The sequence below is a fragment of the Abramis brama genome, assembly GCF_963993115.1.
Source record: "Abramis brama genome assembly, chromosome: 6".
Taxonomy (NCBI): Eukaryota; Metazoa; Chordata; class Actinopteri; order Cypriniformes; family Leuciscidae; genus Abramis; species Abramis brama.
In genome coordinates, this window is record NC_139968.1 from 37380790 (window position 1) to 37400174 (window position 19385).

Genomic DNA, 19385 nt, shown 5'->3' on the forward strand with positions numbered 1-19385 from the left:
AACCAATCGTCCAGCCGCGAGCGCACTGGATCGGGTGGCGGGGACCACTCAATACCAATGGCCGCGGCTGCCCGGGAAAGCATGGCGGTCAGCTCGGGATCAGACTCGGGCAACGCTGACACACCCGAGGGCGGCAACGCAGCCGAATCCTCACTTCCCGAGGACTCGCGCCCACCTTGTGATGCTGCGATCGACATGGTATCTTCCTCTGGAGCTCCAAACGAGACGCGCTGGGGCTCCGAAGAGGGACCAGCGATCTCAGTTTGTACACTCGCGGGTACCGATGCTGAAGAGGGGTGTGTGGACCGTGGATGTGTCGGCGGTATGTCCCACACAGTTACCCTCAGGTCACCCCGGCCACCAGCCGAAGTACTAGCCCTCTCGGAGCCAGTAGATCGGGGTGTGGGTAGGGGGACTCTCGTTCTGACGAGCTCATTGAGTCTCGACCGCAGCATGGAGATGGTCATATTCCCGCAGTGGGAACATGAGTCATCCACGAACGCTGCTTTAGCGTGATCAACGCCCAAACACGCTAAGCAGAGTTCGTGCCCATCAGAGAAAAATATCTCGCGACCGCAACCAGAAGTGCACGGGCGAGGCATCTTTAAAAAGACGTGCCGCGTGCAATGCTCTTTTTGTGAGAGGATAAACTCTGCGGATGCTGAAGCGAACAGGGAGAAACACACTAACTGTCAGATCACTGAACAGATCAGCAGGGTAGTGAGCACTCGCTGAAATCGCCGTCACACCAACACCGGAGAGTTCGCTCGTCTCGAAGGTAAGAGAAGACTAACTCAGAATATTTGGCTTACAGGAGTGGAGAAGTTCTCGGCTCCGAAGCGAAAGCATGTCTGCATTGTGCCAGCGTACTTCCTTATATACCCCCTGCGGCGGGCGGAGTTACGCTATGCAAATTCCGCAGACCCATGTCATTTCATTGCCATTGGCTCGTTTTATATACTCGAAGGTGATAGGCTTCTAAGCGAAACCCCAATCGTCGTCATCCGACGTAACTCGGAGTGACCACGAAAGGGAACTAACACTGCTTATCTGCCATGACTATATGTGAGGTCATGGAGAGGAGCGTGAACATGAGTATTGATAAGTAATAAGTATTGATTACACATGATATTTTCACATTTCACATGTTCAGCTTCACACTAACATATCACTGTCTTAGAGAATCTTTTATCTGTCAGACTTTATTGATGGGTTCAGCATGTTGTAGTGTGTCGACTGTGAGCTTCATATGAGCAGGAATGGAAAAGCCCTTCAACCACAAGCTGTTCACACCTCCGACACACACACACAAACAGACGTCAAGCACACAAATCCAGCAGTACACACATTCTCATGAACAAGCTGTTTATCTACCCAACAAGTCAAAGCACAATGTTTGTACAGCTCAGCAGTAAATATATCCAACCACAGGTTTCAATGTGACTCTAATACTGAGCTGTTAGTGGACCAGATCCTCAAACTCCAGGAGTCATCTGACCGCAACTAAGTCACAAGTTTCCTCATTGTTTTAGCCAATTCAACATTAGGTGTGTTCGACTCCTGCAGGATTTAACCGGTGAGATTTGCCGTTTCATTTGGGGAGGAATTGAAAACAGAGAGTTGAAGTCAAACACCTTCTGCTTCCTGTAGAGACGTTTTGCGTAGGCTATTTTATCACAGATGGAGCCTGTTAGTCAAATACACAGACATCTCAGATGTTTTCCATGGCACTTTTCATTCAGTACTTTGTGTATTGGTTAATACAGTGCATGTATGTACAAAAATAAAGTTCAACATAAGACTATACTATATAAATACCAATAAAGTGGTACTATATCTTTTATCAGTTTTATTTTGATAAACATGACTCAATATTACATTAAGATTAGGCTACGTGAAAAGAGCTTTTACTGTTATAAAAAAATTGTCTGTGTCCAAAATCGCATATTTCCCAATTGTATACTAGGCAAAACAACGGTATGTGATAAAAGAAGTACGTCTGAATTCACAGTACTCATATAAGAGTAGGCACAAAGTACCCGGATGATTTGCTTGTCCTGGTGAGAATGTGAGGTGTGCATATGATGGACACTTTAATATCCCATGAGGCCACGGGAGAGGATTAATGAATGGAAGTGAAGCGATGCAACTGACGCTGGTAGATCACATGATAATGACAACATGGCAAATGTAGTGCGTCCAGATTACATACATACTATAGGCTACATAATGTACTTTTTCAGTGGTCGTGAAGTACATACAAGAGAGTTTTCGATTTCGGACTTAGCCTATGTGTCACATGTGATCATTGTCTTCGGTGAATTCGACCAATCATGAAACAACTGTGGCCCTGTCCCAAATGGCACACTTCATGTGCACTTGCAGTGTGCACAAGACCGTAATCACGAATCGCTCTTGCATCTCAAGTCTCAAAATTATATCAGACTGCGATCGGTCTGAAGTCAAACACATCTGTTGACTCTTTATGGGGCCATTCACACAGATACGGTTTTCCATTCCACTAAGCTACTTTTCCATTTTTTTGTTTCTGTAAATGCACTGTAGACGGATGTGTTTGTCCGTTGCGCTCCTGTCTCTGCAGGGTCTCACGCACGAGACCGGGATCTAAAAAGGTGGCGCTCAAGATAAAATAAGTTAAACTTTTTTAAAAAGCATCTTTAGAATTTGCGACTGTAAGGGGTAAACATGAAAGGCTCTAAATCATTATTTAACCATTTTTTTTACATGATTATAGCCATCCATTTTACAGGAATAGTGTTTGAAGAATAAAATAAAATTTTAGTGGAAAAATACTGGTAATTCTAGCCTCGCACTATTCTCGTCTGAAGTTATAAAATGACATTTTTTCAATGCACCCGAAGCTCAAAACGCATCCAAAAATGTTCGTTTGTTGTTTGTCGAGAGATAGTAGGTGGCTGTATTTGCTGCCGGTGTGAACGGGGCTTTAGGTGCTACATGCAAGTTTTAAAGAACTTGTCAGCAGGAGTTGTAAAGGTTGTTGCAGGAGAAAATTATCTTATGGCGATTGGTGCATACTCCACTTGATCTTCCTCTATACAATTCTGTAAAAAAAAAAAAGTTTTTTTCTGATGATAGATTTTGGGATTGTGGGATATATCTTGCATTGAATGATGATCTATTGGCTTTTATTTATTTTCTATGGTGCTATTGTGTTTTCTTTTGTATCATGATACTTTACAAGCATACATACATTTGACTGCCTACTAAATTTATACAGAGATGTACAACATAAATTAGGAATAAATTATATTACCGTGTTATGTGCATTTCTTTCGATGAACGTTGGCTCAGAGTATATGATCTCTTTTTCAAGAGTCTGATCTGTTTCAACAATAATACAAGATACATTAAACAAATAAGTTTTTTTTCAAAACATACTGTATGTGTTATTATGGCTGTCAAAGTTGCAGCATTAAAAGGCCATATATAAGATTTTTGATATAGGCCTATTTATCACTTTTTATTGCCAATGTGTGAATAGCTTGTAACGAAACTTAAAAGCAAGACTTTTCCTGACTTCCTGTTTATCTATAAAAGCCTGTATGTGAAGAACTTGAAACCTTTTTTGCGGGAAATGAAAAGGATGTGATGATCACATGCGCTCCTGAGAGCCTCTTGTCCGTTCAATGACACATTAAACGAATGCTTATACAATGTTCAGGATAATAAGAGCCATTTTGTACTGTAATGTTAATGTGTCATGCAAAGAAAAGGGATTCATTCAAACTATAGTCTCACATAACCAAGCTCTATATAGTCACTGCTATTCTAGAAATTAATTAAAAAAACACCAGCTGAGTGCTGCATCTTTTACACATGTAGTATTGTTATTGTAATAAAATCAAATCACTTTTATTGTCACACCACTAAATAACATGTGCCATGGTAAGTGAAATTCTTGTCTTTGTAATTCCATTGTGTTTTGATGCAGTTTGAGAAATGCAGAGAGTGTTTTTTTCTGAGTGAGATGAGTAAAGAGCGCTACCCAGTGTCATTTTATAGATAAGTACCAAACACTTGCCTTCTTGTTTAGGTTTTCTACATTTCTTGCAGATGCAGAAGATCATGACTATAACAACAATCATCAGAGATCCAGCGGAGATCAACACTATCAGAGACACTGGAGAGTGTGAAGAAGACTGTGTGTCCGGTGCTGTAATGATAAAGAAAGAAGTGAACGCATCAGTCTGCTCTACAACAGAAGACAGAGATCAGGTCAGTAAACACACACATATATGATCAGTGTTGTGGTACCTGCACATGTGTGACAGAGTGTGTTGATGTCCAGATGTGTGGTCTGGTTGCTGATGGGATTGTTCAGCACACAGCTGTAGGTGTTTTTATCCTGATATTCCACCTCCAGAGGTAGAGAGAGACTGATGCTGAGATCACACACACTGATGCTGGACAATACACTGATTCCTGCGTACCAGGAGAGAGTCACATCACACACTTTCAACACTGATGAACACACCAATGAACATGATGATGATGATGAAGAACAGTGTGAAGAGTTACTGATGATGACAGGAACAGGCAGACGAGCTGAGAAAGATTAGAATAAATCAGAATAAATCATACAGAATAAATCATACTTTTTTACAGTGTTTTAATGTGCTGAGAGAGAGTTTGTGATGTCATTCACAAACATAGACTGCTCAAAACGAAAGTATTCATTAGGCTGAAAAGGAAAGTCAAAAATAAGTGTGTAAAAATTATTTAACTCACCATAGACAGTGAGACTGAAACTCTTGCTCACACTGTTGGTCTGTAGTGTATAATCTCCAGTATGTTCAGTTGTGGTGTTTGTGATGGTCAGAGATCCAGTTTGATTGTCCAGCTTCAGTCTGTCTCTGAATCTCCCATCAGGAACATCATCATATACAGTCATGCTGTCGGCCAGTACATCGATTTGAGCTATTAAAGTGTTTTTATTTCCAAACCTCCACCGAATCAGATCATCATCCATCATTTCAGTAAGATCAGAGTTTAGAGTGACTGAATCTCCCTCCATCACTGACACTGACTTCACTGCATCTGTGTTAGCAAACACACCTGAAGAACACAGTTTATCACAGATTAAGTGTCCTAAATAACTTTTAGTTTGTTTTTCTTAGGATCAGTACTATGTACTGTAAAAGTAAAATGAAGAACAGAAGAAGCCAAATGAAAGAACAAATAAATGAACATAAAAGCTAAAAACTAGAAAAGTTAAAGGAATCTGAATCTGTCCCTAAAGTTATTCAGATGAAAGTCCTGAATCCAAACCAGAATTAATAAGTAATACTTGTTCAATTTCAAAATATCTGAAAATAATAGCAAATGCATCTCCATGTTATTACTCTGTATAAAAACTAAAGCATGAACTAAATCAGTAAACATATAAAACACATTTATTACTTACCAGCCAGTTTGCACAAACACAAGCAGAATAGAATGACAGCATGAACCATTTCTTTGAGCACTATAAGATGTGAACGCTGGAAGTGTCTGAGAACAGACTGCTTCGACAGCAGAAGTGAGATATAGTCTAATGTATGTGTGTGTGTGTGTGTGTGTGTGTGTGTGTGTGTGTGTGTGTGTGTGTGTGAGTGTGTGTCCCCGTCTGTGTGAATCCTCATATCCTCCCCCAACACAACCTGACCACCCATTACTGAAAGACCACGTATATTAACAATACATTTTTTAATACTTAATGTTCTTACTGATTTTTCAAAAGCCTTACCTGAATTACATTGTGGTGTGTGTATGGTTAAAAAGAAGCGTCCATAAACTTAAAAGTTCATGAATAGGGGAATGCATGAATCCTGGCTTCGACTTATTTTAATGTTTCCCTAAAATCAGTGATGATTCATCTTATTTAAATTGAAATGGTGTTTTGCGTGGAGTGAGTCAAATAGCGAGGTTAGTGTATTCATGTTAGTTCAGTTCTATAAATACATAAGACTTCCACTATAGGCTACTGCGTCACAGGCATTCAGTGATTCACATTAATTTTCTGCTAAGGAAAAACACGTGCCTTTGTGTGGGTCTGTTTAAATGGAATGTGTTGCTTATTCAAATAGACTTACTAATTATGTCTCACAAGATATTGTGTCGAATAATGTTATGTATTTTGCATTGTGGGCTTAGTTGACGATATCCCGCCCAGTTGGGGATTTACGCGGATTTCTTTTTACTTTCGCTTTCGCCTGAATTAAATGCAGTAGGCTATTTCATTTGGTCTAAGAAATAGTGATTATTGTAATTTGGTGTGAATAAAGATTAAATAGTTCGTGTATTTATTATCCGAAATTTATATTTACACTAAATATCAAATTCTTGAGTGCGTTTTTGTGAGGCAGGAAGAAAGACAGCCTCCATAGGAACACCGCAGATGAAATGATGGGTCGCTGGCTGGTGCTCACTCTGTGCGTTTTGCTCTATGGTAAGACAAACTATTTGATGAATCGATGAATGTTATTTAAAAATATCTAAAATCTTATCTTGTATTGTACTTGTCACTGTTTTAAATAATGTTCCTTGTTTTTTATTGTTTTGTGGGCGGTAGGCTATTTATTTTCTATTTCTTCCTGTTCCGGGATGCACTGTAATTAAAATGTTGGGCCTGAAATTCTGGATGCACTTGGCCGAAAACCGAAACCGAAAATGACATTTAAAAAATTACTATTCATTTCTTATTTTATATTGTTTTTTTTTGTTTGTTTTTTTTACATTCTATTATTATTAGACTTTTTAAATTCAATAATTTTACTGAATCTGAATAAAAAAAATTAAAAGCCACTAAAATAGCCACACATTTGTTTAGAATAACACAAACATTGGACATAAAATAGGCCTATATTAAAATAGTATATCCATATCTTCATATCTATATATCAATATATTATTCTTCATTCAGTTCTATGCAACAATCAGATTTAACATGTAGTTAATTATATTTTTTAATTGATTACAATTTAAACATTTAATTGATTTTTTTTTTTGACCAATTATCAAAATAATGCACAGTTCCACAAAGCTATTATTATAAGAGCATGTGAGCAGATAGCAGGGAGTGGATCAATGAACGAGATATCCCATTTTACAAGCGTTGCCCAGCACTGCTATACACACCATGTTACAGCACAGTAGGGCTATTGCTAGTCTCGCATAGCCAGATCTTCAGACTGACGGCAGAAGGTCTGGACTCTATCGCAGCTTTTCTTGGCCAAGGATCCCAATAGAATCTGTCTGCACCCCGCAAGACTTCAAGTTACGCCCACTTCAAGTTACGCCCCTTCAAGTTGCGTTACGCCCCTTCAAGTTACGTCACGTCACAAGTCACGCCCCTTCAAGTTACGTCACGTCACTTCAAGTTACGCCCACTTCCGCGATATGACATCAAATGACCGCGAGATTGATTAAAGTATGCGATTAGTTCCGTATGCTTTTTAATCGATCTCGCACACGTTTAACTGAACATATTCAAATAAACTAAACTGACTCTTACCTGTTCATGAACATAAACCTTTGAGATGACATCTTCAAAATGCCTGTTTTTGTCTGTATTCAGTAAAGCAAGTTTCAATATGCATTAATGCCAAGGTATTGATAGCCTAATGTATTGCTAGAAAACATATTGCAATGTATTGTTTTTTTCTAATTGTCCCACCTCAACTACTGTGGAGTAAGTACTAATATAGCTATTCTTTTGAAATTGTGCTTTGTCTAAAACATTTTTTTTTTAATAAATATTGTTAAACATCTTTTCATGTTTTAAATAAATAATTTTAAACATCTGTTCATGTCATATTGCCTGATGTGCTGACAAATGAATTTTTGACAACAGTAATAAACCGCTAAATGCACTACTGTCAAATATCTTATGATACTTTGAGACAAATTAACTACAAGAAAACTTATCACAATTTTTTTTTTTATTGAAAGGCAACACAATTGTGGCAATCCACAATTTCTGGCACTAATATTGTCATAGAAAATCATATTGTGCCTCCAGCCACATAAAAACAGTCCATGCAGCAGTATCCAGCAAAATCATTTTCAGAGTAGAACCCTTGAAGTTTTCCTCTTTGTCCACTTGCCCAGTATCCTTCACAGTCTTTGTACAAATCATCGCATTGAATGCAACGGGAGATCAGGGGCCTGTTTCAGAAAGGAGGTTCAACCAACTCTGAGTCAAAACTTAAACTCTGAGTTGACTTACCCTGAGATGAGAAACTCTGAGTTTTCGGTTACAGAACAGCTGAAATTAGTTAGTTTAATCAACTCTGAGTTGAACTACTCTGAGTTAGGCGCGTGCACCACAACTATAAAAAGCCATTATCAATGGAGCGCAGATATTATGAGTCACCATGGCAACAGCGCCAGACAAAAGGAGGTCTTCATATTTCTCACCAGTACAAACATTATTACTGTAATTTTACAGTATTAGAACATTAATACTGTAATTTAATGAAAGGGATTACTCTTAATTCTTCTGTAATTTAAAGTAAAATCTGATGTAATTGCATTAGACTATAGAACAATTCTGTATATTTAACACACATTTTTAAAAGGTATATTTTTAATGTAAAATACAAAGATGGTGTGCACATCCCAAACACCCAAATTGGGCGCAGGTGCAGGACAACTAAATGATATAAACAAAATAAAGAAGTGTGAAGTCCACACACTGAAAATTACTGCTCCAAAAGAGTTTATTCAAGCTATTCAAGCTCAAGCAACGTTTCGACCCTCAGGTCTTCATCAGGCTCAATGTTAATGTAATAGTGAAGTCAACTTTAAATAGATACAGGTGATCACCTTAATCAGGCACACCCAAGAAATCATGTGACAAATACAAGTCTATATTAATATATAATATTATGTGTCTACACATCAAACAATCTACACATTCTGATTATTTCACATTTTTATGTGGAGTAGCCGACATAATCAAAGTTTAAATCTAAGTATAAACAGGTATTCTTATTTGTTTAGAATGTAAATAATCTACTACTGTATTTTCAGTTGCCAGTTAAGGAGTTATATAGACTTCATCTTATTTATTTTTTAAAACTGCAGTAAAAATAGCAACATTTTATTTATTAATAAAAGATTAATTGTATTAATAAAAATGTACTGAAAGAATGAATGAGGTGTTTAAACACCACTTCCTGTTTAAAAAGGGGGAGGAGACCAAAAGAAACTCTGGGTTTACAGAAGAAAACCTGCTCCCGACCAGGTTAGGTTCACAGAGTAAGTTACCATGGTAACTGACTCTGTGTATAAGTTACCTCTCTTTCAGAAACGGGCTTGACTTACTCTGCTTTCTCAGGTTTGACATACCTCCCATTCTGAAACAGAAAACTCAGAGTTTCCCTCATTTCAGGGTTAACATACTCAGTTTTTTCACTTAACCTCCTTTCTGAAACAGGCCCCAGATAGGGAATGCAGTAGGTCCTTTTATACTCCTCTGAAAAGGAGTTCCAGTTTACCACACCTGTTGACAAAAAAAAAGAAAGGTTTAAGTGTAAAACATGTTTGCATTTCTTTCTTTTTTTTAATATGAACTTTTTCCTCAATATTAATTTTAGTAGTGGTGTGCCACCCCACAACAAGACAATTCAGAAATGAAAAGAAACACTTATTGCCTAAAACAAAAAGCATTAGTCTAATGTAGAAGTGAATGTTATATTATGATGATTAAAATAATTTTAGCACTAGAACCTTGACTTGAATCATAACTGTGGCCCACACAAATGTAGAATCGTCACTCAAAAGCACAACAGCTGCACACAAATCACAGAGGAAACAGTCATAAACTTATACAGAAAATAATAAATTAGGAAACATCTATGTACAACATGCATTTACATTTTAATAATGGCAAGTGACCACTCCAGGGTCCATCTTATGTGTTGTGTTGCTGGCATCTTCAGGACACAGATTGACAAGTGGCACTCAAGTAATCACCACTAAGAAACGTGCATTATTCTGAATGCAGCGATGTGTGAGGGGAAATAAATAACATTACACGTTGCATGTTACAGAGTGAGCTCCCAAATTACCCTAATGTTTACCCTGACTAGCTAGCTTATTCTTATAGATAGATTAATAGATAGATTATCAACTCCAGAAACAGTAGAAAAATGTGTTACTGTATGAACATTTCTTATACAGTTCAATTTAAACAGTTATCTGTGGAAAATATTCTTACCGTGGTCTCTGAACGAGCTGCCATCTTGCCAACAAAATCTCGTTCTACTGACATCTCGTGTGATTCGGTTGTGATTTGGACAACTTCAAGTTACGCCTACTTCAAGTTACGCCCCTTTCAAGTTACGCCCCCAGTCTTGCAGTCCGCAGACAGACCCATCTCAAGGATCGTCCAAGAGGACGTTTGACTGACATGTAACGCAACCAATCACAGTTCGTTTTGGTTCCGTGTCATGTTTAGGGGCAAGACAACATAATGTCGATCTCCCTACAATAAAAGGCCAGCGTGCAAATAAATTATTCATTCAAGAATGTTGTGCAAGTTTACTGCAACTATGGAGCCGCGATATTCATATCTTTTGAAAATCCAGCGTTTAGTGAATCAAGATAAGCGCTCATTGTCACGGTTGTAAACACAACGGCTTTCTTGTTCCACAAGGGGTTTTGGCGTCACAGTAGTTGTTTCCAGGCAGACTGTTAAAGAACGAGACACACATGTCTCCCGGACATCCTGCTGAATTCAACCAATCCGATCGGGACTTCAAAACTCCTGAAGTGTTTCCAGAAAAGTGTGCCATATGCATCAGATGGTCATCCAACGGTCTGTGGGTGAGACGTCTGAGGCTGAGACTAGTGGCGCTTTTCCAATGCATGGCACGGCTCGGTACGGCGCGGCTCGGCTCGCTTCGCTTTTCCACTGCGTGTTACGACTCGGCTCGGCATGGCACGGCTTGGTTCGCTTTAGCTCTGTTTGCTTTTCCACTGCAGTTAGTACCACTTCAAAGTGGGTGGGATTATAGACTGATTGTTATAGTTGCGGCAACCAACGAGAGTAACGTCTGCTCTTCGTCCTCTGACCACGATTCAGCCATTTCTTTTTTTCGGAACCTCAACAGATCAGGTACCATTTAAAGCGAGCCGAAGCGAGCCGTACTGTAACGTACCATGCAGTGGAAAAGCGCCAAAGTGTGCTGTACCGAACCGTGCCGTACCATGCAGTGGAAAAGCGCCATAAGCTATTGCGAACAAATCCAGAGAACTTGCGCAGCACACACACGGACCGGAAAGCACACACACAGTGAAACACTGCAGTCACTTTGAAGATGTGCATCTTCGGAAGCGAAGCCGCTTGCAAAACATGCTGAACCAGAGTGAAATCTGATCGCTGAACACGGAGGGGTGGCGCGACATATTTCCTGCTTAGTTTTCTTTCGGCCAAAAACCGAAAATGCCATTTCGGCTGATAATTTTCGGCGGCCGAAATTTCAGTGCATCCCTACTACAAAGCTCACTCATCTCGATCTCACAAGTTCCATTATAGCAAATGAAGCTGTCTACACTGCACAATGAATCTCTTATTTACATCGTTTCTACACTTCGTTTATTATAATGCGAGGATTTGCGGTGCATAGTAATGAACAAACTGGCGTTTTTGAGTGGTACTGACATTTTGACTAAATTGAACACCTCTGATTTGGCCATTGCATTCAAGAGATCAACAAACATGTCTGTGATTGGCTACATTGCTCACCGCTGCAAAAACACACTGTAAATAGAAACATTTGACATTCTAGTCTAGAGCGCAAACACTAATATGTGTTAAAGAATTTGGCAAATCTGTTTAGTTAATATGTTTAGAGGGTGCTCATGCTTTGTTTTATTATGTTTATTGATCTGTTGTCCTCATGGGGTGGTTAGCTGGTCTACACAATGTAGCTGATTTCAGGTTTATATTTTTATGTGGTGAAACCTGTACACACACACAGACACAAGTTGCTTAATTGTTTATTTGTGTCCTCAGGTGTGTTTGGTGATGAAGTGATTACAGTGTCTGTGATGGAGGGAGATTCTGTTACTCTAAACACTGGTGTTACCAAACAACAACGTGACAAGATGCTGTGGTATTTTGAAGACACTCGCATAGCTCTGATCAACGGACATCTCAACACGAGCTGTTTATATGATGGAGAAGACGGGAGATTCAGAGACAGACTGGAGGTGGATTATGAGACTGGATCTCTGACCATCACAAACATCAGATCTGAACATGCTGGACGTTATGAAGCAGAGCTGATCAGAAGTGAAAGTTCAGGCAAAAGGCAAATCTTGAACAGAAACCGGAAGTGTGACAGCACAAAAATCACCAAAAAAATCAGCAGCTCTCATGATGACACCATCAAAATATTCAGTGTGACCGTCAGCGGTGAGTCACTCAATGTTATTTACATCAATAAGTCACTCAATAAGCTTTTTTTAAGAAATAAAATGATCTATTAGAAAAAGATGATATAAAACCACAATCAATGCCATTGGCATGATGTTGTCACATTTCTGTTTAGTTTCATTTTCATGGACTTTTAGTTTTATTTTCACTTTCAACGCGTTTCTTTTTTCTTTATATCCCGCGACTCATGAGTTTCTATAGACACTGATTATTCCTATAGTTTGACTCCTCTGTGTATTTAAGTTCCTCCCCATTCATTCACTGTGGTCGGTTGTTGAATGTGTTAGTGTTTGTACAAGAGCATGTGTGTGTGTGTCGAGCACACCGTCGCTCTGCTTGGACTGCTCTGTGTTTATTCTTGGATTAAAAACCTTCGTTTTGGAAATCTCTGCACCCTCTTCATCTTTTTCCATAATGTGGCACGTAGAGGATGTGTTAGAGTCTCTTAAATATATCAGAGAATGGCATGCAGAACTGTCTGTTATGGCGTATTTGTCATAAGAGATGTTGAAACAGATATTTTTATATTCTGAATATTTAATATTACACATCTATTCAAATTGTCCATCTTCCATGATTTATTATAAAGTTTCATGTACAAAAACACAAAGTCCATGAAAATTAAACTAAAACAGAACTGTGACAGCTGTAAATTGAATAGTTCATCAACATAAAAACTGTATTTTTGATGACTCTGACTTTTATATACATTAAATATGACATTACTGAAATCCTGTGATCCTACAAACAATCCAACATTAATATGTCTTTGTAATCTTTAATCAAAAGATTACATCAAAAACATCAAGTCATGTATTTTTTATTGCTTTGTGTTTTCCAGCTTCTCTGTCTGATCAAGACGAAACCACTGCAGAACCCCGTTTGGAGAAGCGGGAGTTTAACTTGAGTATGTTTTCTTCCTTTTTTTATCTATTAATATATTGCATAACATGTAATACAGTTTATTTATGCACTGTTCTTAAGGGAGCTTGACTTTATAGTTCATTTAAAACGATATTGCTGTTGTTCTTTTAAACACATTTCAAATATCTATAAATATTGTTTGTCAAACTACAAACAAAAATAACCACTTTTTACTGCGTGTCTTTAGTAAATCCTGACAGAAGTTTTTAACGCCGAAAGGTTTGCACTGCCACAAGCTGTTAGTAAATCTGGCCCTATGTGTTTCACACACAATTATTACACTGCTCTCTGGAATACTTGATTCTGATTGGTCAGTCTCGACATTCCAAGGTAATAAATAGCAAAATTATTTAGTAACTTTTTCTGGAAAGTAATGCACTACATCACTTTTGCATTACTTTTTCTCACCTGGGCTGGGCTTGCTGGGTTGGTTTTGTAATTTTTGGCAAATGTAAAGGCCCTTTCACATCAAAAGTGAAATGAATAATCCTCAGGCTGTAAATGTAAATGCAAATTCACACCTGTACAGTAGAGGGCGCCGCTCAAACCTCACAGCTGTGCTGCCATTCTGGATTACAGAAGAATTGGAGGCAGGAGAAGAAAGTTTAATTATAAAAATGAAAAAATTCAACACAAATGTGATGTTAATCTTAAGTCAATTGGATCATAGAAGGTCAAAGACGCCTCTCCATTACTCATGATTTCTCTCAACATGAGGACAGGAGAGCTGTCTGTCAATAAATGGGGGAAAAAAAAGTTACTTGACAAAGTAATCTGATTATGTAACTCATGTTACGTGTGATGTTACCCCAACACTGGATACGTTTTGTGAGTTGGGGAGAGTGGGACACACATTTTTGTTTACAGTATATATGTGTGTGTGTTTGTGTGTGTGTGTGTGTACAATATCCCATTCTGAGTGTTTAATTTTGTGTATGTGATTGTTTTTTTAAAGCAGACAGGGAGAAAACCAAAGGACTTTACGAAGAACTGGAAAAAGATGAGGTAAGATACTGTACTGAACTACTTTACTTCAGAGATCTGTGTTTGATTTCCCCTGCACTGACAAACTCATCCTAATGGCAAATCAACTCATTTACCAGAATCCAATTCACTGATAGATGACAGATGTGCTGATTCTCTCTCTCTCTCTCTCTCTCTCTGCAGAATAAAAATACAGATTGTGTGATTTGAGAGGATCCCAGCAGGATCAGTGTCCGACTACTTTAACATTATTACCATTGAAAATACTGACAAAGCACTGAAAGTAATGACAAAGTTGTGTTTTATTTTCTTGGATAATTATTTATTCATTTATATAGATAGATAGATAGATAGATTTATTAATTATTTCCCTCGTTCTGTGCAATGCTTGCTCTTCAATCTAATGATTGTGTGGTTCTGCTGGATATTTTATTGTTTTTGAGGGATATTTTCTTAATTTAAATGTCTGTAAAATCACAGGATGATGTTATGAGCAGTAATTTTCCTTTGCTTTTGGGCTAATATTATAACACTAACTAAGATTTAGTAAAATCACAGGATGATGTTTTGAGCAGTAATTTCCATTGCTTTTGCTTTGATATTATAACACTAACTAAGAATATTTAATAAACCTCATGTTAAATGTGACAGTCACTCACTCCACATTTACATTTAGTCATTTAGCAGACGTTTTTATTCACATCAACAGATGAGCATCACATGCACTTTATCACAGGAGTTATTATAATAAGTGTCAGATGAATATTAATGCATGTGGTCACTAGTTATGCCATCAGAAAAAGACATGAAGTCACTGTTCAGAAATATTACATGTGTTCATTGTCTCATATATGTGGCCTCTTACCTCAGCTCAGTCTTTTCTGTTTTATTTTGCTTCAAATCAAAGTTTGTAATGTTGTGATTCATGAAGACGGCTGCTAGAGATTGTGAAATATGGAGAAGATGAATGTGATAAACACATCCAAAACAGAAATGACACTGTCACTGTTTACACTGTATTATCATATTTATTCATGAGGAAACACTACAATGTAATGTCTATAATAAATAAAAAACTCTTTAGATTTCCTGTGGCATGTTGTTGCTCGTGTTTTTATTATTGAATTGTGTTTAGTGTATTTCTATTTAATTCAATAATTAAAATAATCAAGCCATTATGTAATAATAGTTGTATATTTTAAACATATTCATTCATCATGGATTGCATTAGTTGGTCCAGACAAACTTAGCAGAATCATTAAGTCTGAATATTTTTTTATTATACAACGACTTCAATAAAAAGAAAGGCTGTTGTTTTATTGGCATTACAGATATTTCTACATTTGTGTTTATACAGCGTTTGCAGCTTTTGTTCCGTACAATTAAAACAAAGCAAAGTGAAAATGTGCAAACCAATTAAACGTAAAATAAGAAACATAGCATAGAAATATAAAATGGGTAGCACTTAAATGAAATATTGATAAATTCTTGTATTGGCCTCCAGATGGACCCAACATACTCACTTTGGAGAAAAGCATCTAAAATGCAGACCTGTAAATCACTATTATAGATTAAAACTCACAATATTGTGATATCTATTGGATGTTTTTTATTATAATTATTATTATTATTATTATTCAATGCCACAAAATAACATAATCACATTATTTACATTAGCTGCCAGTTACAATACATAAAAATACATAAAGCACTAAAAATGCACACATTTCTAACATGGATATGAATATCATTAATATAGATTTCTAAATATTTCCAGAATAGTTTTATAGAAGACTAATAGACTTACAGTAGACAAAATAAAACAGATTCAAAATAACTGGACAAATTCAGTGTTATCTGCTGTTATTGATCATCATTGACCAGAAGAACAGCGGCTGGTTATCGCTCTGTTACTGCATGTTGATGTGATTTTGCAGGGCAATGTGTGTGAGAGAGATACATTTACTAATATTATACTATTTAAATATAGAAAAAATAGAAAGAATACGTCGAGCAGTCGTTGACCTGTCTCTTTCCTTATTTTCATAAACTGATGTGATTCATAAACAATATATGATTCATATTAAAGGTTGGTTGTTTGGTTAATGGCTTATGGTTTAGTAATCCTTATAGAGAAAATAAATATTATATATATATATATATATATATATATACACACTCACCCCTAAAGGATTATTAGGAACACCTGTTCAATTTCTCATTAATGCAATTATCTAATCAACCAATCACATGGCAGTTGCTTCAATGCATTTAGGGGTGTGGTCCTGGTCAAGACAATCTCCTGAACTCCAAACTGAATGTCAGAATGGGAAAGAAAGGTGATTTAAGCAATTTTGAGCGTGGCATGGTTGTTGGTGCCAGACGGGCCGGTCTGAGTATTTCACAATCTGCTCAGTTACTGGGATTTTCACGCACAACCATTTCTAGGGTTTACAAAGAATGGTGTGAAAAGGGAAAAACATCCAGTATGCGGCAGTCCTGTGGGCGAAAATACCTTGTTGATGCTAGAGGTCAGAGGAGAATGGGCCGACTGATTCAAGCTGATAGATACCACTCATCTCAACTACAAATAGGAAAAAGAGGCAATTTTCACAAGCTCACCAAAATTGGGCAGTTGAAGACTGGAAAAATGTTGCCTGGTCTGATGAATCTCAATTTCTGTTGAGACATTCAGATGGTAGAGTCAGAATTTGGCGTAAACAGAATGAGAACATGGATCCATCATGCCTTGTTACCACTGTGCAGGCTGGTGGTGGTGGTGTAATGGTGTGGGGGATGTTTTCTTGGCACACTTTAGGCCCCTTAGTGCCAATTGGGCACCGTTTAAATGCCACGGCCTACCTGAGCATTGTTTCTGACCATGTCCAACCCTTTATGACCACCATGTACCCATCCTCTGATGGCTACTTTCAGCAGGATAATGCACCATGTCACAAAGCTCGAATCATTTCAAATTGGTTTCTTGAACATGACAATGAGTTCACTGTACTAAAATGGCCCCCACAGTCACCAGATCTCAGCCCAATAGAGCATCTTTGGGATGTGGTGGAACGGGAGCTTCGTGCCCTGGATGTGCATCCCACAAATCTCCATCAATTGCAAGATGCTATCCTATCAATATGGGCCAACATTTCTAAAGAATGCTTTCAGCACCTTGTTGAATCAATGCCACGTAGAATTAAGGCAGTTCTGAAGGCGAAAGGGGGTCAAAAACAGTATTAGTATGCTGTTCCTAATAATCCTTTAAGTGAGTGTATATATATATATATATATATATATATATATATCCTCTAATGTGTTACGATGTGTACATTTACACTATGTGTTTTAAATAAACTGTTTAATGCTATAATGTGTTTTTATTCAACTGTAGTGAATGTGACATACATAATTCACCTTTGTTGTTAAGCGTAGTTCTATACACTGTTGATTATAAATGCAGCACTTTGTTATTAGCGTGTTTCTTCATAACTGTTCAGGGATCGCGGTCCCTTTAAATGTTCTGAATGCGTGATGACATGGGAGCTTGGCAGCGCCATTGTTTTTCTGCTTCTAAATAAAAGACACGCATTCGTGTGCTCAACATGAGAAATTTTACCTTTGCTTATACCTCTTGAAGCTCTGACGTCATTGACCAGAAGAACAACAGCAGCCGCAGAAGCCACGCCCATCAGTGCAGTGACGACCAATCGCAGCACAGCTTCAACTGAATCACAACAGGGGGCGTGGCTTTCTGGAGAAACTATTGAAACAAATTATAAATTAAATTAAGATTTAAAAAAAGTTGCCTTTAGTCTTTCATGAATTAAAAAAGGTCTAATTGTCTGTTCCACACAAGAAAAAAACATTATAGGAACAGTTAAAAAAAAAAAAAAAACATGAGATGACAGAAGCTCATTCATCATGTCTGGCATCTTAAAGGTATAGCGGAGGATTTTCCCGAATTTTAGAAAAGAGCCGCCCTCTCCACTTTTTGAAAAATTGCACATGCGCAACACTCTGCTCCCGAGAGGGAACGCCTATTAAACGTATGCACGTGCTAATCATAGCTTACATTTACTTACTAGCAGTGATTTTAAATGGATTTCTCCAAATAGCATGCCAAACTTTACCTGTCAAGTAGAAACTTCGCGACTGAGGCATCAGTGGGAAGCCCAACCTGTTCTGAGCGCACGCCATCGTGTGAATCGTGTGCACGAGCACGTACGACGGCCTTACGTAAACATATCACCAGAATGATTGACACTTAGGTGGACCAATAGTATAGGTTACCCACCCGGAAAAATAAAATCCTCCACTATACCTTTAAGTTATAAGTCTCAATAAAATCCACACATAGTGAATATTATCATCAGTGCTGTGCTACCTGCACATGTGTGACAGAGTGTGTTGATGTCCAGATGTGTGGTCTGGTTGCTGATGGGATTGTTCAGCACACAGCTGTAGGTGTTTTTATCCTGATATTCCACCTCCAGAGGTAGAGAGAGACTGATGCTGAGATCACACACACTGATGCTGGACAAAACAATAATTCAACACTGATGGACACACCAATGAACATGATGATATCCAGAATAAATCACATCAGTGAATAAAAGGGCAGTTTTGTTTTTCCATTGTTTTAATGTGTTGAGAGAGAGAGTTTGTGATGTCATTCATAAACAATAGACTGCTCAAAATGAAAGTATTCAATGGGCTGAAAAGGAAAGCAAAAAATAAGTGTGTAAAAATTATTTAACACACCATAGACAGTGAGATTGAAACTCTTGATCACATGATCTTTGATCTCTAGTTGATAATCTCCAGTATGTTCAGTTGTGGTGTTTGTGATGATCAGAGATCCAGTTTGCTCTCTGCTTAATCCGTATGCATCGGCGGCGCTAGGGAGAGGCTAGCAAGTGCTTGCCTTCAGCACCCCCAAGAAAGACCAAAGCACCCCGATAGCACCCCCAAAAATAATTTCTGGAAGCAATTATATTCAGGCTGTATT

At 37.9% G+C, this 19385-nt stretch overlaps 1 protein-coding gene and 1 long non-coding RNA gene across 3 annotated transcripts; one reads left to right on the forward strand and one right to left on the reverse strand.

Moving 5' to 3' along the window:
• The first annotated feature begins 6024 nt into the window (after positions 1-6024).
• On the forward strand, positions 6025-15470 carry LOC311084108 (uncharacterized protein). 2 transcript variants are annotated; one of them, XM_084115963.1, is made up of 5 exons: positions 6025-6469; positions 12044-12445; positions 13308-13373; positions 14349-14395; positions 14558-15468. In XM_084115963.1, exons 1-5 carry the CDS (start codon positions 6424-6426, stop codon positions 14582-14584), a joined length of 588 nt encoding a protein of 195 aa, XP_083972089.1. In that variant the 5' UTR covers positions 6025-6423; the 3' UTR covers positions 14585-15468. The 2 variants fall into 2 exon arrangements, with proteins under 2 accessions (XP_083972089.1, XP_083972088.1); XM_084115962.1 differs by having other exon boundaries at positions 6226-6469; positions 14346-14395; positions 14558-15470.
• LOC311085421 lies at positions 7944-10368 on the reverse strand. Its single transcript, XR_014606819.1, has 2 exons — positions 10244-10368; positions 7944-9526 (listed from the first exon to the last, which is right to left on the reverse strand). It is a non-coding gene; the product is annotated as an uncharacterized lncRNA (long non-coding RNA).
• Positions 15471-19385: the final 3915 nt, after the last annotated feature.